Below are 22,133 nucleotides of genomic sequence, written 5' to 3'. Positions count from 1 at the left end.
CAATCAGCAATAAAACATCAACAACAATAAAAACAGTCATAAAAAGTAACATACAAAAAAAAAATAAAAACAGTTACCCTTATTATTAGCAATAATAATAATAATAATAATAATAATAATAATAATAATAATAATAATACATCACTCAGTCTTAAACACTTGGGAAGTGTCCAACTTGTGATTTTGTGATAAGAAATCCAGCATATATATCTCATTTGCCGTGTCATACTGTGTCTTTGTGTCAATAATAATAATAAGTCCTTAGTGTTTGGGAAGTGTTCGACTTGTGATTCTGTGATATGAAATCCAGCATATATATCTCGTTTGCTGTGTCATACTGTGTCTTTGTGTCAATAATAATAATAACAATAATAATAATAATAATAATTTGGAAACAATAGACATTGACAAAATCACGATCTGCCAACTGCAAAAGGCCACCCTACTGGGATCTGCACGCATCATCCGAAAATACATCACACAGTCCTAGACACTTGGGAAGTGTTCGACTTGTGATTTTGTGATACGAAATCCAGCATATCTATCTTGTTTGCTGTGTCATAATAATAATAATAATAATAATAATAATAATACAGTAGAGTCTCACTTATCCAACATAAACGGGCCGACAGAACGTTGGATAAGCGAATATGTTGGATAATAAGGAGAGATTAAGAAAAAGCCTATTAAACATCAAATTAGGTCATGATTTTACAAATTAAGCACCAGAACATCATGTTATAAAACAAATTTGACAGAAAAAGTAGTTCAATACGCAGTAATGCTATGTAGTAATTACTGTATTTACGAATTTAGCACCAAAATATCATGATATATTGAAAACATTGACTACAATAATGTGTTGGATAATCCAGAACGTTGGATAAGCGAGTGTTGGATAAGTGAGACTCTACTGTAATAATAATTCTTGCCTGCCTCTCCTCACAGCTCGAGGCAGATTACAACATTGTAAAACACACATTCACCTAAAAATATTTTTTAAATGAACATATTAAAACATATTTCCACAAAATGCATATTAAAGTACACATGACTTAAATATTTTTCTAAATTTATGATTCATTGTTTATTTCACATAGACTCAGAGGTTCCTCGTCAACACACCTACACACTGCAACACACCTACACACTGCAGCCAACACACTGACGTCTCATGACACACAGTTTGAGAAATCAGCCATAGCAGAGCATTTGATGAACCAGCCTGGACACAGGATACTATTTGAGAACACAAAAATGCTGGACCATTCCAACAACTATCAGGTCAGACGACACAGAGAAGCCATTGAAATCCACAAGCATGTGGACAACTTCAACAGAAAGGAAGAAACCATGAAAATGAACAAAATCTGGCTACCAGTATTACAAAACTCCAAAAATCAAAATAGTAGATGGGAACCAACATTCTGAGGGCTTGACTGAACAAAGGATGCCCCCAGGCAAGAGACAAAACATTTCCAATGCTAATTAGGGTGATCAACTGAAACATTAATGCTGGCTCCCAGTGACAAAGGACTCTTGCCACACCCTGGACTCTACACAGATATATATTCTTTCCTCCTTACTTAGTTTATCCATACTTCACAACCTCTGAGGATGCCTGCCATAGATGTGGGCGAAACGTCAGGAGAGAATACTTCTGGAACATGGCCACACAGCCCGAAAGACATACAACAACCCTCTGCTCTATCACTGATGAAGGTAATGGAATTGAAGCAATCTCTCCCACGGATCTCAGGATCTGAACACACTCATGGGACCCAAGTTCACAACACTTTATGGATTGCAACCAGAAACAGACTAGCAGTGGACCGACTATGAGTCTGGGCAGCTCAAACATGACCTCCTATTACCTGGAGATGAAACAAAAGACAACCATAACCCAAAAAATCTCAACCCTCTTCTCTCCATGCACAAAAACGCTGAAATAATTGTCAGGGTGGAACTGTAACATCTACATGGGACAACTGCTCTGGTTTGACCAATCCAGATTAAGCCAAGCTGAGGCCAGCTCCCAGCTTCCTCCACCATACATGACTGGGGGAGACCTTGTTGCGTCCCACTGCAGCCCGGCAATAAATCAAGCCGAGTTCCTCTTCCTCCCTTATTTTTAATGAGCATCTTTTCTCGGCATTTTTCTCATCCATTTGCAAGTTTCCTTCTCCTCTCCTTTATCTATGGCAAAGGTCTCACTTTATCTTCTCCGCTGCCACGTTCCAATGCAGCTGGTTTATGAACATTATTTCGTATCCTAATTCCTCTCTCTTTTGGACCACGTGACTCCGGAAAAAAAACTACAACAACGAGGCCACCATCCCATCTGGACCACCATTAGGAGGCAGTGAGCAACCGGAGAGTCCGGCCCAAAAATACAAATCTTGGAACCGGGGTATCTGCTTGTCCCCATGGTACGAGAAGGAATCTGACCAAGAGAGGAGGAGGAGGAGGGAGGGGAAAATATTTGTCCACGTTGGTCCATCCGGATGAAGATTGGGCTCCTTCTAACTCCTGGAGGCACTTGTGAGAACTCCAGAGTTTCCTCCAGCTCTGTGGACAGAGAGACAGAGAGAGACGAGACGTTTCCCAAGTAAGTGAAGGACATAAGTGGCTGGCACTGTCAAGGTCGTTTGCAATAATTGTGTTTTTATCCACCTCCAGTTGTACTCTTTCGCTTCCAACTTGTCATGAAGCAGGCTTGGCATCTGGGGCGCCGGCAAAACTATTTCGCAGCACTTTGTGTTACTCATGTGGCGGCTGCTTAGAACAGGGGTCCTCAAACTTTTTAGACCGAGGGCCGGTCCACAATCCTTCAGACTGTTGAAGGGCCGGATTATCATTTGAAAAAAAAAATACAAACAAATCCGATGCACACTGCACATGTCTTATTTGTAGTGCAAAAACAACAACAACAAGAAGAAGAACAATGAAAGAACAATACATTATTTCATAGAATAGTAGAGTTGGAAGAGACCTCATGGGCCATCCAGTCCAACCCCCTGCCAAGAAGCAGGAAATCGCATTCAAAGCACCCCCGACAGATGGCCATCCAGCCATTTAAAAATAAAAACAATTTTAACCAACATACATTTATCAGGATTTCAATGGGAAGTGTGGTCTTGCTTCTGGCCAATGAGATAGTCAAGTTAATTAGGATTGGTGTTGTTGTTGTTGTTGTTGTTGTGTGCCTTCAAGTCATTTCAGACTTTGGGCGAGCCTAAGCCTAAAATGTATTATTTATTTATTTATTTATTTACTGCATTTATTTACTACATTTGTATCACACCCTTCTCACCCCAAAGGGGACACAGAGTGGCTTAAAAATTATATGTACATACAATATATTATATTATTAGCATAGCACAATATTAGCATTATATATTGCTATATTGAACTATACCACTATACTGTAATATTATTAGTAATACTATATGTAATATAGAATATATAATTGATATTATTATATGGTATTATTATTAGTGTTATATTGTATTACATTATAATATTATCAATATTATATGTATATACAATATATTATATTATAAAACCGAGGGCGGGGGCCAGGTAAATGACCTTGGAGGGCCGCATCCGGCCCCCAGGCCTTAGTTTGGGGACCCTTGGCTTAGAACCACGAAACCCTAATACACAATGAATATGGATGGAGGGGGATTTGCATGGATTTTCCAAGTTTTGTTGTGCCTCTGCTTCTTGTGCAGAGTCCACTTTTGGGGATTCAAAACACTCTGGTGCGTTGTCAAGTTACTAGCTTGTCTCTTTGCTTTCCCACCTTATTTATTATTATTATTATTATTATTATTATTATTATTATTATTATTATTATTATTTTATTATGACACAGCAAACAAGATAGATATGCTGGATTTCATATCACAAAATCACAAGTCGAACACTTCCCAAGTGTCTAGGACTGTGTGATGTTTTTACTATTATTAATAATTTATTATTAATGATTTATTATTATTATTTTATTATGACACAGCAAACAAGATAGATATGCTGGATTTCATATCACAAAATCACAAGCCGAACACTTCCCAAGTGTCTAGGACTGTGTGATGTATTTATTATTAATAATAATTTATTATTAATGATTTATTATTATTGTTATTATTATTATTTTATGACGCAGCAAACAAGATAGATATGCTGGATTTCATATCACAAAATCACAAGTCGAACACTTCCCAAGTGTCTAGGACTGTGTGATGTATTTATTATTAATAATTAATTTATTATTAATGATATTATTATTATTATTATTTTATGACACAAAAAACAAGATAGATATGCTGGATTTCATATCACAAAATCACAAGTCGAACACTTCCCAAGTGTCTAGGACTGTGTGATGTATTTATTATTAATAATAATTTATTATTAATGATTTATTATTATTATTATTATTATTATTATTATTATTTTATTATGACACAGCAAACAAGATAGATATGCTGGATTTCATATCACAAAATCACAAGTCGAACACTTCCTAAGTGTCTAGGACTCTGTGATGTATTTTCATATGATGCGTGCAGATCCCAGTAGGGTGGCCTTTTGCAGTTGGCAGATCGTGATTTTGTCAATGTCTATTTTTTCCAAATGCTGGCTGAGAACCTTTGGCACGGCACCCAATGTGACCATCACCACCGGGACCACCTGCACTGGTTTCTGCCAGAGTCTTTATTATTTATTTATTTATTTATTTATTTATTTATTTATTTATTTATTATTACTATGTATTATTATTATTATTATTATTATTATTATTATTGTTGTTGTTGTTGTATTTATTATTATTACTATTATTATTATTATTTACCATATTTCTCAATTTGTAAGACTCAAGGCGGCTTACAAACAGCACTTGTGCAAGTGCCTTGGGCATAAAACACAAACATGAAATAAAATTATTAAAATTGAAACAGACATAAGACATAATCAAAATACATCCCAATATAAGACACATCATCCAAAGGCAATAACAACAACAACAACTTTATTTTTATATCCCCCTCCCGTCTCCCCAAGGGGACTCATGGCAGCTCACATGGGGACAAGCCCAGCATCATCATACATTCAAAACACAGTCATAATTTATAATTTAAAACAATATAAAACAATAAAAACAACATAACACAGCATAAAACAGCATAAACATATCCAGTCCTTCAAACCTAGAGAATAGTACAAATATGTAAGGGTGAGTTTGTGCAGACTTTACGTGAGACTCGAGGATAATAATATAGGGCGATTAGAGAATATTACAAGGTTTCCTGGCTTTCTTTCTAGGTGCCCAAATCCCCCTTTCTCAATTGGTAGTCATTCCTAATAATAATAATAATAATAATAATAATAATAATAATAATAATAATAATAATAATAATAATTGGAAACAATAGACATTGACAAAATTACGATCTGCCAACTGCAAATGGCCACCCTACTGGGATCTGCACGCATCATCCGAAAATACATCACGCAATCCTTGGGAAGTGTTCGACTTGTGATTTTGTGATACAAAATCCAGCATATCTATCTTGTTTGCTGTGTCATAAAATAATAATAATAATAATAATAATAATAATAATAATAATAATAATAATAATAATAATAATTGTATTCTGCCCTATCTCTCCGAGGGGACTTGGCGGATTCCAGCAATAACAAACACGGATGCAAACATTCAATACCTTAAAAATAGCCATAAATACAAATACTATAACGACCTATCCGAATCCCAAAGTAAACCAACATCTAAGCACAAAATTGTAACATAAAACTAACATTACATAATCAAATTAAATTATATCTAACCTAAAAACATGAACCTCAATTTCAGAACCAATAAAGTTTCAATTAAGAAAGTTTAAAATTAATTGTGTTGCTATGATGTCAACAGCGTCAACTGAGCCGACAAGGCCAAAGTAGATTTTTTTTAAGGAATGTAACCCGCCTCGAACTGTAGAGGAAAATAAAATTATTATTATTATGTGTTGTTGAAGGCTTTCATGGGTGGAATCACTGGATTGCTGTGAATTTTCTGGGATTTATGGCCATGTTCCAGAAGCATTCTCTCCTGACGTTTCAACCACATCTATGGCAGGCATCCTCAGAGGTTGTGAGGTCTGTTGGAAACTAGGCAAGTGAGGTTTATATATCTGTGGAATATTATTAATTAATTATTACTATTATTAGGGTGTCAGGATAGTTTTTGCAAATCAATACCCATTCCAATCAAGGGCTTAACCTGAGCTTTCCGAGATCTATTGATCAGTTCCACAACTTGAAAATGGAAATAAGATAATAATAATAATAATAAACTTTATTTATACCCTGCCATCATCTCCCCAACGGGGACTCGGGGCGGCTTACATGGGGCCATGCCCAGAACAATACAATATAACAGAATATAAATAGAACAACAAGTCATAACACATTGAACAATACAATAAATGATAATATACACTTCATTACGCAAGATATCTCCATTTTCCTGGAATGCAGATGGAGCCTAGGGATGTAAATATTGGTGCTCAAGAATAAATAATTCTATTTTTCTCCCTGCTGGGCAAGATAAGATTTTTTCCCCCCACATTTTATGATTTTGTGTGAAAGTCTTGTAACTGTTAACCTTTTGGAAAATCTTCAACGATACAGTTTTCTCAATGCGTCTAGAAATCCTTTCTCCCTGAGGCTGAGAAAATGGCAATTATTTTTTTTGCCTTGCTTATGGGGTTGCTTATGTCTAGACTTCCGAATGACAGCAGTCTGGGTTTCTCTAAGGCAAAGAAAAAGGATTTTAAAAGAGCAAATGGCTTCCTTCCTCCTAACCTTGGCTGACTAGATTAATTCTGGGGACTCCGGATAGCACCAAGGGTCTCTCTTTATGCATTTGGCTTTTGTTAAAACTGTTTCTTGGGCTGCATTTCGCCTTATTCTGAATTAGCGAAAGGTCCATTTAGTCCAAAAAAACCCCTACCTTTTGAACTCCAACTCTTCCCAAGCTCTGGATCTAGAACCACGAAGCAAGGGAAGCAATAGCCACAACCTATGCCTGCATACATGGACATTAACTACAGTCCAACATGTCGACAGCAACAAACATACCCGGTGCCTTTGCTTTTTCCTCACGTGTCTTGCTTTCCAAAACAAGGACCATCTTCATGGCCTCCTCCCTTTGAATGTTGTATATCCTTCCGATCCAAAACACAAACAACTTGGAGTAAGTTCTCACTAACCAGGAATCGATAAAACTATTTGGAATTCTTCCAATGCAGCCTATAGTTGTGTTTGTCATTTTTGCTGCCACGTCACACAGGCCTAAATGCATCGAGCTGTATTTTTCGCTGTTGAGTTCCATTCGTTCTTTCTGACCCAGCTTTCCATTCTTTCAAGGTTATCTTTCATTTTGTGCCTGCCTTCCGAGGCAGTCACTTTCTCTCCTAATTTAATGTCATTTGCAAAATGGATCAGGATTTCCTCCAACCCTTTTTGTGAGTTGTGATGGGCCATTTGTGGCCCTCCAGAAGTTATAGCAGGCATGAGCAAACTTCGGCCCTCCAGGTGTTTTGGACTTCAAATCCCACAATTCCTATTATTATTATTATTATTATTATTGACACAACGACATAGTATGACACAGCAAACAAGATAGATATGCTGGATTTCGTATCACAAAATCACAAGTCGAACACTTCCCAATGTATAAGGCTGTGTGATGTATTGTGAGATGACGCATGCAAATCCCAGTAAGGTGCCCTTTTGCAGTTGACAGATCGTATATTATTATTTTATTATGACACAGCAAACAAGATAGATATGCTGGATTTCGTATCACAAAATCACAAGTCGAACACTTCCCAAGCGTTTGGGATGTGTGATGTATTTTCGGATTATTATTATTATTATTTTATTGTATGACACAGCAAACAAGATAGATATGCTGGATTTCGTATCACAAAATCACAAGTCGAACACTTCCCAAGTGTCTAGGACTGTGTGATGTATTTTCGGATGATGCGCGTAGATTCCAGTAGGGTGGCCTTTTGCAGATGGCAAATCGTAATTTTGTCAGTGTCTATTATTATTATTATTATTATTATTATTATTATTATTATTATTATTATTATTATTACCTGCAAAATGGATCAGGATTTCCTCCAACCCTTTTTGTCAGATGCGACAGGCTATTTGTGGCCCTCCAGAAGTTATCGCAGGCATGGGCAAACTTCAGCCCTCCAGGTGTTTTGGACTTCAAATCCCACAATTCCTATTTTTATTATTATTGACACAATGACATAGTATGACACAGCAAACAAGATAGATATGCTGGATTTCGTATCACAAAATCACAAGTCGAACACTTCCCAAGCGTTTAGGATTGTGTGATGTATTTTCGGATTATTATTATTATTATTATTATTATTATTATTATTATTATCTGCAAAATGGATTAGGATTTCCTCCAACCCTTTTTGTCAGTTGCGATGGGCCATTTGTGGCCTTTCAGAAGTTATTGCAGGCATGGGCAAACTTCAGCCCTCCAGGTGTTTTGGACTTCAAATCCCACAATTCCTATTATTATTATTATTATTATTATTATTATTATTATCATCATCATCATCATCATCATCATCATCATCATCTCCCATAATTCCTATTATTATTATTATTATTATTATTATTATTATTATTATTATTATTATTATGATTACTATTATTATTACCACCATCATCATCATCATCATCTGCAAAATGGATCAGGATTTCCTCCAACCCTTTTTGTCAGTTGCGATGGGCCATTTGTGGCCCTCCAGGCATTTTGGACTTTATTTCGTGTCAAAAGCATTGTATGACCAATTTTGCACTTCAACTCCCACAGCAACAACAACAACAACAACAACAACAACACAATAACAATAGACATTGACAAAATTACGATCTGCCAACTGCAAAAGGCCACCCTATTGGGATCTGCAAGTGTTCGACTTGTGATTTTGTGATATGAAATTCAGCATATCTATCTTGTTTGCTGTGTCATACAATTTTGCTGTGTCGATAATAATAATAATAATAATAATAATAATAATAATAATAATAATAACAACTACTATTATCCTACTTAAAAATAAGCCATTATAAGGGGCTCAAAATGGCTTATTTTTAAGTAGGATAATAGTAGTCTGTGTGATGTATTTTCGGATGATGCGTGCAGATCCCAGTAGGGTGGCCTTTTGCAGTTGGCAGATCGTGTATTTTCATCCGAAAATACATCACACAGACTACTATTATCCTACTTAAAAATAAGCCATTTTGAGCCCCTTATAGTTAGGAAAGCAGAATAAAAATAAATAAAAGCCCATTTTAGTAATGGGAGCGTGGCTGGTCATGGCACACTGTCCATGCTCAGAGGCACTGTTAGGCTGCAGGGCTTCGTTCTCGCTCAGGCCCTGCAGGATATCACCCAGGGCAGCCATTTCCCTCCTCGTCCCCTTCCTCCTCCGCAAAGCACATCGGCCAACAACATGCCTCTGCTGCTATTCTTAGTTGGAGATGACCTGCCAGAAGGATCTTTCTCTTTGGATCAGGGCAGGGGAGGTTTCCTTCCAGCAAGGAAGAGAACACCGGGCCGGATGTGGTGTGTGTGTGGACATGTCTCGGTGCTTTCCAGGGAGTTCAAACCCACACTCGCCCTGCCTGTAGAAAGCTCGGAGGACAAGCCACCCAAAAAACGAACCCTGAGAAGTTTTTCACTCACTTGGTCAGTGTATTTTGCTGGCGTTGCTTATGGCGAGGGTTGCTGGAAACTTCAGTCCAAGAGCATCTGAAGGGACATGTGATTCCCATCCCTTGTTTGCCACATCTATGGGAGAAAGTGCAAGCATATTTATTATATTTATTATTACACACACACAAACATAATAAAAACAAACTCACTCTCTCTCTCTCTCTATATATATATATATACACATACATACATACATACATACATACATATATATACTGTATACACACACACACACAAACATAATACTGTAAAAACAAGCAATACACACACACATACATACACACACAAATAATAATAATAATAATAATAATAATAATAATAATAATAATAATAACAACTTACATATATGCCAAGAACATCTAAAGGGACACGTGATTCCCATCCCTTGTTTGCCACATCTATGGGAGAAGTGCAAACATATTATATTTATTATTACACACACACACACACACAAACATAATAAAAATAAGCAATACACACACACATACACACAAATAAAAACAAATGATGATGATGATGATGATGATAATAATAATAACAATAATAATAATAACAACTTACATATATGCCAAGAACATCTGAAGGGACACATGATTTCAATCCCTTGTTTGCCACATCTATGAGAGAAAGTGCAAGCATATTTATTATATTTATTATATACACACAAACATAACAAAAACTAATAATAATAATAATAATAATAATTTACAAATATGCCAAGAACATCTTAAGGGACACATGATTCTGATGCCTTGTTTGCCACCTCTGTAAGAGGAAGTGTAAGTATATTTATTGTATTTATTATTACACATACACACAAACATAAGAAAAACAAACAACAATTTATATATATATATATATATATATATATATATATATATATATATACATACAAACACACACACACATACATATGCACAAAACATAATAAAAACAAGCAATATATATACGCACATAATATATATACGCACACACATACACACACACATATATATACACACACACACAAATAAAAACAAATGATGATGATGATAATAATAATAATAATAACTTACATATATGTCAAGAGCATCTGAAGGGACACATGATTCCGATCCCTTGTTTGCCACATCTATGAGAGAAAGTGTAAGCATATTTATTATTACACATACACACAAACATAATAAAAACAAACAACAATTTATATATATATATATATATATATATATATATATATATATATACACACACACACACACACACACACACACACACACACACAGTAGAGTCTCACTTATCCAACATAAACGGGCTGGCAGAACGTTGGATAAGTGAATATGTTGGATAATAAAGAGAGACTAAAGAAAAGCCTATTAAACATCAAATTAGGTTATGATTTTACAAATTAAGCACCAAAACATTATGTTATACAACAAATTTGACAGAAAAAGTAGTTCAATACGCAGTAATGCTATGTAGTAATTACTGTATTTACGAATTTAGCACCAAAATATCACGATGTATTGAAAACATTGACTACAAAAATGCGTTGGATAATCCAGAATGTTGGATAAGCGAATGTTGGATACTCTACTGTATACACAAAAACATAATAATAAGCAATTACGTATATATATATATATTCACACACAAACATAATAAAAACAAATAACAAACACACACACACACACACAAACACACACATATATATATATATACACACAAACATAATAAAAGCAATATATATATATATACACAAACATAATAAAAACTAATAATAATAATAATTTACATATATACCAAGAACATCTGAAGGGACACATAATATATATATACACATAAACATAATAAAAACGATCTATATATACACACAAACATAATAAAAACTAATAATAACAATAACAACAATAATAATAATAATTTACATATATGCCAAGAACATCTGAAGGGACACATGATTCCGATCCCTTATTTGCCACTTCTGTAAGAGGAAATGTAAGTATATTTATTATATTTATTATTACACATACACACAAACATAATAAAAACAAACAACACACACACACACATATATATACACAAAAACATAACAATAAGCAATTATGTATATATTCACACACAAACATAATAAAAACAAATAACAAACACAAATATATATATATATATATACACACACAAACATAATAAAAACAATATATATACACACAAACATAATAAAAACTAATAACAACAACAACAACAATAATAATAATAACTTACATATATGCCAAGAACATCTGAAGGGACACATGATATATATATATACACACAAACATAATAAAAACTAATAACAACAACAACAACAACAACAACAACAATAATAACTTACATATATGCCAAGAACATCTGAAGGGACACATGATATATATATACACACAAACATATTAAAACTAATAACAACAACAACAACAACAATAATAATAATAATAATAATAATAACTTACATATATGCCAAGAACATCTGAAGGGACACATGATATATATATACACACAAACATAATAAAAACTAATAATAATAATAACTTACATATATGCCAAGAACATCTGAAGGGACACATGATATATATATACACACAAACATATTAAAACTAATAACAACAACAACAACAACAATAATAATAATAATAATAATAACTTACATATATGCCAAGAACATCTGAAGGGACACATGATATATATATACACACAAACATAATAAAAACTAATAATAATAATAACTTACATATATGCCAAGAACATCTGAAGGGACACATGATATATATATATACACACAAACATAATAAAAACTAACAACAACAACAACAACAACAACAATAACTTACATATATGCCAAGAACATCTGAAGGGACACATGATATATATATACACACAAACATAATAAAAACTAATAACAATAATAATAACTTACATATATACCAAGAACATCTGAAGGGACACATGATATATATATATATACACACACATAATAAAAACTAATAATAATAATAATAATAATAACTTACATATATGCCAAGAACATCTGAAGGGACACATGATTCTGATGCCTCTGTAAGAGGAAGTTCAAGTGTATTTATTATGGTTGTTGAGGTAATAATAATAATAATAATAATAATAATAATAACAACAACAACAACAACAAATACAAAATGGCGCCTCAGGATTCCCTCAGGATTCAAACCAAGGGCTGCCGAAAAGGGGTTTCCCGCCTTTTTTCCCCTTCCACACAGCCATATAAACCCAGAATATCAAGGCAGATAAGTGGCGCCAACCACAAGTTGGTTACCTGAGTCCACACGGCCATATAACCCAGTTTAATGTGGGTTTTTACACATCTGTGTGGAGGGACCGAAGGAAAAAAAAAAGGCGGGAAACCCCTTTTGGCGCCACTCGCTTTGGATCCTGAGGAGAAACGAGGCGCCATTTTGAAGGCAAGCTGACTGAGAGAAGCCAGCTCTGAACTGGGTTAAGTGGCAGTGCAGACTCAGGGCCTTTAAACACAGCCAGATTATCCAGGCATTTTTACACATTTTTATTCATTTATTCACATTTTACACATTTTTACGCATTTAATTTCCGATTCCGTTGTTACCGTAAGTTCGATTTATGCAATTCTATCTTTATTTGTAGTCAATTTATTAGTAGCCAATTTTTGTTTTTATGTTTTCAATATATTGCGATGTTTTGATGCTAAATACAGTAATTGCTACATAACGTTACCGTGTATTGAACTGCTTTTTCTGTCAAATTTGTTGTAAAACATGATGTTTTGGTGCTTAATTTGTAAAATCATAACCTAATTTGATGTTTAATAGGCTTTTCCTTAATCCCTCCTTATTATCCAACATTTTTGCTTATCCAATGTTCTGCCGGCCCGTTTATGTTGGATAAGCAAGACTCTACTGTACTATTATTACAGAAGGGTCTCGCTTATCCAACGTTCTGGATTATCCAACGCATTTTTGTAGTCAATGTTTTCAATACATCATTATATTTTGGTGCTAAATTCGTAAATACAATAATTACTACGTAGCATTACTGCATATTGACCTACTTTTTCTGACAAATTTGTTGTAAAACATGATGTTTTGGTGCTTAATTTGTAAAATCATAACCTAATTTGACGTTTAATTGGCTTTTCCTTAATCCCTCCTTATTATCCAAGATATTTGCTTATCCAAGCTTCTGCCAGCCCCGTTTAGCTTGGATAAGTGAGACTCTACTGTATTCAAGTTGGCCAACAATGGAGTCCCTTAGGTATGAAGCAGCCAGGCTTTGAAGCTGCAAGGCTATTCAATGGTATTCAAGTTGGGTAACAATGAAATCCCCAAGGTATGAAGCAGCCTTGGAAAGTGATGAGTATTGTGGCTTTTCCTTAATCCCTCCTTATTATCCAACATTTCACTTATCCAATGTTCTGCTGGCCCGTTTATGTTGGATAAGCGAGACTCTACTGTACTATTATTACAGAAGAGTCTCACTTATCCAAGCCTCGCTTATCCAACATTCTGGATTATCCAACGCATTTTTGTAGTCAATGTTTTCAATACATCGTGATATTTTGGTGCTAAATTCGTAAATACAGTACAGTAGAGTCTCACTTATCCAACATAAACGGGCCGGCAGAACGTTGGATAAGCGAATATGTTGGATAATAAGGAGAGATTAAGGAAAAGCCTGTTAAACATTAAATTAGGTTATGATTTTTACAAATTAAGCACCAAAACATCATGTTAGACAACACATTTGACAGAAAAAGTAGTTCAATACTCAGTAATGCTATGTAGTAATTACTGTATTTACGAATTTAGCACCAAAATATCACAATATATTGAAAACATTGACTACAAAAATGCGTTGGATAATCCAGAACGTTGGATAAGTGAGACTCTACTGTACTCGAGTATAAGCCTAGTTTTTCAGCCCTTTTTTAGGACTGAAAAAAACCTCCTCGGCTTATACTCGGGTGAGGGTCCTGGTGGGCTTATATTCAAGTCGTCTTATACTCAAGTAAATATGGTATATTTATTATTTTTCTCTATATTGGTATTGTTACATTTATTATTTTACTCAATTATTATTATTGCATTTATTATTTTACTCTATTAATTATTATTATTACATTTATTATTTTACTCTATTAATTATTAGTATTACTTTTATTATTTTACTCTATTATTATTATTACATTTATTATTTTACTCTATTAATTATTATTATTACATTTATTATTTTACTCTATTGTTGTTGCTTTTACATTTATTTTACTCTATTTTATTATTATTAATACATTTATTATTTTACTCTATTTATTATTACATTTATTGTTTTACTGCATTTATTATTATTATTATTATTATTACATTTATTATTACACTCTGTTATTATTAAAAGGATACATAAGCACATTTTACATTGAAGAAGATGAAAATAAGAGGTAGATAAATAATCAGAAAATAATCAATAATCAATAATTAAAAATAATCAGAGTTGAACAGTCCTATCTTAAATTACAGTTGGATGTAAAGATTAAAAACATTTAACCTACTGATGCCTCAATTAATGTAATTTTATTAGGATCTCATCTTATACTGGAGTCAATGTTTTCCCCAGTTTTTCTGTGGTAAAATTAGGTGCCTCAGCTTATATTCGGGTCGGCTTATACTCGAGTATATACGGTAATTTTATGGCATCTCGGCTTATACTGGAGTCAATGTTTTCCCAGTTTTTTGTGGTAAAATTAGGTGCCTCAGCTTATATTCGGGTCGGCTTATACTCGAGTATATACGGTAATTTTATGGCATCTCGGCTTATACTGGAGTCAATGTTTTCCCAGTTTTTTCTGTGGTAAAATTAGGTGCCTCGGCTTATATTCGGGTCAGCTTATACTCGAGTACATACGGTAATTTTATGGCATCTCGGCTTATACTGGGGCCACATGTTTTCCCAGTTTTTTGTGGTAAAATTAGGTGCCTCAGCTTATATTCGGGTCGGCTTATACTCGAGTATATATGGTAATTTGTAAAATAACTTAATTTGACATTTAATTGGCTTTTCCTTAATCCCTCCTTATTATCCAACATTTTTGCTTATCCAATGTTCTGCTGGCCCGTTTATGTTGGATAAGTGAGACTCTACTGTACTATTATTACTGAAGAGTCTCACTTATATAAGACTCGCTTATCCAACGTTCTGGATTATCCAAAGCATTTTTGTAGTCAATGTTTTCAATACATCATTATATTTTGGTGCTAAATTCGAAAATACAGTAATTACTATGTAGCATTACTGCATATTGAACTACTTTTTCTGCCCAATTTGTTGGATAACATGATGTTTTGGTGCTTCATTTGTAAAATCATAACCTAATTTGATGTTTAATAGGCTTTTCCTTAATGCCTCCTTATTATCCAAGATATTTGCTTATCCAAGCTTCTGCTGGCCCGTTTAGCTTGGATAAGTGAGACTCTACTGTATTCAAGTTGGCCAACAATGGAGTCCCCTAGGTATGAAGCAGCCAGGCTTTGAAGCTGCAAGGCTATTCAATGGTATTCAAGTTGGCCAACCATGGAGTCCCCTAGGTATGAAGCAGCCAGGCTTTGAAGCTGCAAGGCTATTCAATGGAATTCAAGTTAGCCAACAATGGAGTCCCCTAGGTATGAAGCAGCCAGGCTTTGAAGCTGCAAGGCTATTCAATGGTATTCAAGTTGGCCAACAATGGAGTCCCCTAGGTATGAAGCAGCCAGGCTTTGAAGCTGCAAGGCTATTCAATGGTATTCAAGTTGGCCAACCATGGAGTCCCCTAGGTATGAAGCAGCCAGGCTTTGAAGCTGCAAGGCTATTCAATGGAATTCAAGTTAGCCAACAATGGAGTCCCCTAGGTATGAAGCAGCCAGGCTTTGAAGCTGCAAGGCTATTCAATGGTATTCAAGTTGGCCAACCATGGAATCCCCTAGGTATGAAGCAGCCAGGCTTTGAAGCTGCAAGGCTATTCAATGGAATTCAAGTTAGCCAACAATGGAGTCCCCTAGGTATGAAGCAGCCAGGCTTTGAAGCTGCAAGGCTATTCAATGGTATTCAAGTTGGCCAACAATGGAGTCCCCTAGGTATGAAGCAGCCAGGCTTTGAAGCTGCAAGGCTATTCAATGGTATTCAAGTTGGGTAACAATGAAATCCCCAAGGTATGAAGCAGGGGAAATTTCTTACGCATGCACAGAGTTTATTTTTGGGGATTTTCTGACTTTGTCTCTGTTTTCTTTCTGGTTTTTTTTTATGGTCACTCCTTTGGAAAGTGATGAGTATTGTGGCCAAATTTGGTGTGATTTGGCCCAGTGGTTTTTTTGTTTACTCGGTCCTAATTACGCACATTACATTTTAATATAGATAGATAATTATGTTTTTGGGGAGGCCGTTTAGACTCCCCGCAAAGATGTGCTCCCCTTTTAACTCTATGACCCCACACTGTTGGGAATGGTCTTTCTTCGGCCTCCTCTGCCTTGTGTCAAGGGGATGATGGGCCCCTCACTCCCCTCCCTGGGCCCTCCTTTCCCCTTTCTCCTCCCCTTCTCTCTCTCTCTCAATCTCTTTCTCCCCCTTGTTTTGTTTTGGTTTTTTTTTCTCTCTCTCTCTCCAAAGAGGAGCGGCACATCAGCAGCATCAGCAGCATCAGCAGTGCTATAAAAGCCTCCCCTCTTCTTCCTCCCCTTCTTTTTTCCTTCCCTTCTTCCTTCCTTCTTTCCCAGGAGAAGGATGGACTACTCCTACGACGAGGACCTGGACGAGCTCTGCCCGGTGTGTGGGGACAAGGTCTCGGGGTACCACTACGGGCTGCTCACCTGTGAGAGCTGCAAGGTAAGCCAAGAGAGACCCCAGGTATGTGCTTGACAGATGGAAAAAACCCATAGCAGTGCGGACTCAGATAAGACCATCTTGTGGATGATGTGCCTTGAGATCCTGGGATGCATGGCTGTGTACAAGGGCCCAATGTATCCAGTTCTGGAAAAGCCTTGCAAAGCCAAGAAACTGGGTCTTTTTTGAGCCAGGATTGCTGTGTTGTCCAATGTCCACGTCTTGGAAATGTGCATTTCACCTCCTTGCCGCTTCGGAAACTTTTCAGGAAATAATAGGGATCTGAAAAGTATATAACACATCATATCAGCTTTGGCAACCCGGCTGCTAGGAAGCACTAGGCGACTAATTCCCTGAAAGTGCAATTGAAGTGTCTTTTGCAGAGAATAATAATAATAATAATAATAATAATAATAATAATGTTCGACTTGTGATTTTGTGATACGAAATCCGCATATCTATCTTGTTTCCTGTGTCATACAATAAAATAATAATAATATAGATTCTAGGAAGCACTAGGTGACTAATTCCCTGAAAGTGCAATTGAAGTATCTTTTGCAGAGAATAATAATAATAATAATAATAATAATAATAATAATAATAATAATAATGTTCGACTTGCGATTTTGTGATACGAAATCCAGCATATCTATCTTGTTTCCTGTGTCATACAATACAATAATAATAATAATAAAATAGATTCTAGGAAGCACTAGGCGACTAATTTTCTGAAAGTACAGTTGAAGTGTCTTTTGCAGAATCTAATAATAATAATAATTAATAATATAGAGTCTAGGCAGCACTAGGCGACTAATTCCCTAAAAGTACAATTGAAGTGTCTTTTGCAGAGTATAATAATAATAATAACAATAATGATGATAATAATAATAATATAGATTCTAGGAAGCACTAGGCAATTAATTCCCTGAAAGTGCAATTGAAGTGTCTTTTGCAGAGTCTAATAATAATAATAATATAGTCTAGGAAGCACTAGGCAACTTATTCCCTGAAAGTTCAATTGAAGTGTCTTTTGCAGAGAATAATAATAATAATAATATAGAGTCTAATATCTCAGGATAGGCAATAATAGGGATAGAAAAAGGAGACATAGGCTTGTCCATATGTGAGCCACCCCGAGTCCCTTAAGGGAGATGGAGACAGGATACAAGAATAAAGTTATTATTATTATTATTATTATTATTATTATTATTATTATTATTATTATTATTTTCGAACAGACCTCACAACCTCTGAGGATGCCTGCCATATATGTGGGCAAAATGTCTGGAGAGAATGCTTCTGGAACACAATAATAATAATAATAATAATAATAATAATAATAATAATAATAATAATAATAGATCCCTGAGCCTACAATGACATACAATCTAGTTCAAAACCGGTATTATAGATTGTCTTGATATTTTGGGTTACATGGCTGTGTGGAAGGTCCCAATGTGTCCAGTTCTGGGCCAAGCAAACCAAGCACGAAGGTGGTGAAAAAGCCTTGCAAACAAACCCTAAAAGGAGATAGTGTTTGTTGAGTTTAGACTCCTTCCACACAGTTATATGAAATCCACATGGAACTGGATTATATGGCAATGTGGATTCTGATAATCCAGTTCAAAGCCGATCTTGTGGATTATCTGCCTTGATATTGTGAACTAGGAGAGCCCAGTTTACATCCTGGAAAAGGAGGATTTCACCTCTATCCTTGTTTCCTTGCTGCTCCGGGGCTTCAGAAACTTTTCCCCACTCCTGATAGAAAATAATGGGGATAGAAAAGTATAAAACACATCATCATTTTTGGCAAGGCTGGCTGCTAGGAAGCAGGCGAGAAAGTACAATCTCTCCATCATTCCCTAATGTCTGGGGATAAGGAATAATAGGGATAGAAAAGAAGTCCTATATAACAAATGAGTTTGGGCAAGGCTGGCTGCTATATGACTGATTCCCTGGAAGTGCAATCCAAGCGTCTTTTGCAAAGCCCACTGTAATTTTGTATATTTTTTATTGAATTTGTTTACCTACTGTTTGATTTGTTTTGTTCTATGTTGCTTTGGCAGTGGATGTTTGCCACTATGTTATTTCCACTGGAAACCACCCTGAGTGGTCTTGGGGAGATAGGGCAGGTTATAAATAAAGTATTATTATTATAATATATTCTTATATTAAGTTTATTATTATAATACATTATAATATTATTTTATATATACTTATATTATTATAATATATTATAATATCATTTTATATATTATTATATTACTATTATAATATATATTATATAGACTGAGAGTTTTGCACACACGTTGGAAACCGCCCTGAATCCTCTCCAGGAGATAGAGAGGTATATAAATAAAGCTTTATTATTATTATTATTATTATTATTATTATTATTATTATTATTATTATATTATTATATAGTTTTATATACTGTATTATATTATATTACTATTATATATTATTATCATTATATAATATTGTTTTATATATTATTATATTAAGGTAAAGGTTTCCCCCTGACGTTAAGTCCAGTCATGTCTGACTCTGGGGGTTGGTGATCATCTCCATTTCTAAGCCGAAGAGCCGGCATTGTCCGTAGACACCTCCAAGGTCATGTGGCTGGCATGACTGCATGGAGCGCCGTTATTATATTACCATATCATATTACTATAATAATAATAGTAATTAGTACTTAGTGCACTTTGATCAGCCCATCCTTATGTTTTATTGATGTGTTTTAACTTTGTCTTATTAATGGTTGATTTTTAATTGTATGTTTTAATTTTTCATTTGTGCGTTTTTGGCATTTGATGTTTTTGTATGTATACTCTTTTGCATTTGTAAGCCGCCCTGAGTCCCTGCGGGGAGATAGAGGCGGGGTACAAGAATAAAATTATTATTATTATTATTATTATTATTATTATTATTATTATTATTATTATTATTATTATTATTCAGGTCATCATTAATGCCTGGAAACATCCCTTAAGGAAAACTTTTATTTCTCGACACCCAATCATTTCAGAATCCAAATAGTAGGAGAAAATAGCAACTAAACATTAAGGAACAATGTCCTGGTCTTATAATATGCTTAGGGAGTCTCTCTTTCTCTTGAGGCTTTTCAGCCGAGTGGCCATCTGTCGGGAGGGCTTGAATTGTGTTTTTTATTCCCTCTCTCTCCTGGGTCAGACTGGGTGACCCTTCTGATATGTGTTGGTGCCCGAAACAATGGTTTGTGTGCATGGGAGCAACCCAAAAAAATCTGCAATGTTAGTTTGGAGATCTGGTTGTAGTTCTTTAGGGTTGGGCAAAAAAATTATTATTTCCCCATCATAATTAATAATAATAATACCAACGCACATCCCAATCGAACCGTCGGGTTTTGAGCCTCCAATTTCGGGCAAAGGAGGAATATGATTATTATTATTATTACACTATTATTATGTATGATGGGGAGTGACGCCCACCACTATTATTCTCAATTATTCTCCTTAATGCCACACCTTTTGGGGGCTTCTTCTCTTCTCCGTCGGCTTCCCTGGCACATTCTCCCCTTCCCAATCCCGCCCCTGATTATTATTATTATTATTCCTTCAGGGAACGTAAGAAAGGAGGGAGGCTTTCGTTTTGGGAGAAAAAAAAGGCATGTTAGCATTTGGGAGGAAAAAAATATGGGAGAAAAAGGCGAATTCCTTTGGAGGAGTTGCTGCTGCTGTTGTTATTTAAAAACCCACACTTTCCTCTTTTCCTCTCCTCTCCTTTCTTTTCCTCTCATTCTTCCCTTCTTTCCTTTTCCTCTCTTCTCTTTCCCTACTTTCCTTCTTTTTTCCCTTTCCCTTATTTAGGAGATAGGGCGGGTTACAAATAAAGTATATTATTATTATTATTTCCTTTCTTTTCCTTCCCTTCTTTCCTTTTTTCTTTTCCTCTCTCCTCTCCTTCTTTCCTCGATTCCTTTCTTTTCCTTCTTTCCTTTCCTTTCCTCTCCTCCCCTTCCCTCCTTTCCTCTTCTTTCCTTTCCTTCTTTCCCTTCCTTCCTTTCTTTCCTCTTTTCTTTTCCTTCCGTTCTTTCCTCTCCTCTTCCCTCCTTCCCTCTTCTTTCCTTTCCTTTCCTTCTTTATTTTCTTTTCCTTCCATTCTTTCTTTCCTCTCCCCCTCTACCCTCCTTCCCTCTTCTTTCCTTTCCTTTCTTTCTTTCCTTTTTTCTTTTCCTTCCGTTCTTTCTTTCCCTTCCTTTCTTTCCTCTCCTCCTCTTCCCTCCTTCCCTCTTCTTTCCTTTCCTTCTTTCTTTCCCTTCCTTCCTTTCCTCTCCTCCTCTTCCCTCTTCTTTCCTCTCCTCCTCTTCTCTCTTCTTTCCTTTCCTTTCTTTCCTTTTTTCTTTTCCTTCCGTTCTTTCTTTCCCTTCCTTTCTTTCCTCTCCTCCTCTTCCCTCTTTTCCTCT

General features: G+C 35.3%; 1 protein-coding gene across 2 annotated transcripts in view; it reads left to right on the top strand.

Moving 5' to 3' along the window:
* Positions 1–624: 624 nt before the first annotated feature.
* nr5a1 (nuclear receptor subfamily 5 group A member 1) overlaps positions 625–22,133 on the top strand; it is a 58,299-nt gene continuing 36,790 nt past the window's right edge. The window contains exons 1-2 of one of the 2 annotated variants that reach the window (XM_062959325.1): positions 625–2,608; positions 17,584–17,692. In XM_062959325.1, the coding sequence (XP_062815395.1) occupies positions 2,505–2,608; positions 17,584–17,692 (213 nt within the window). In that variant the 5' untranslated portion in view covers positions 625–2,504. Of the gene's footprint in view, positions 2,609–13,111; positions 13,435–17,583; positions 17,693–22,133 lie in introns of those variants that run through there. The other variant, XM_062959326.1, reaches the window with a different exon arrangement.

Source organism: Anolis carolinensis, unplaced genomic scaffold, assembly GCF_035594765.1.
Source record: "Anolis carolinensis isolate JA03-04 unplaced genomic scaffold, rAnoCar3.1.pri scaffold_7, whole genome shotgun sequence".
Classification (NCBI taxonomy): domain Eukaryota; kingdom Metazoa; phylum Chordata; class Lepidosauria; order Squamata; family Dactyloidae; genus Anolis; species Anolis carolinensis.
This window is presented reverse-complemented; position numbering and strand designations above follow the sequence as displayed.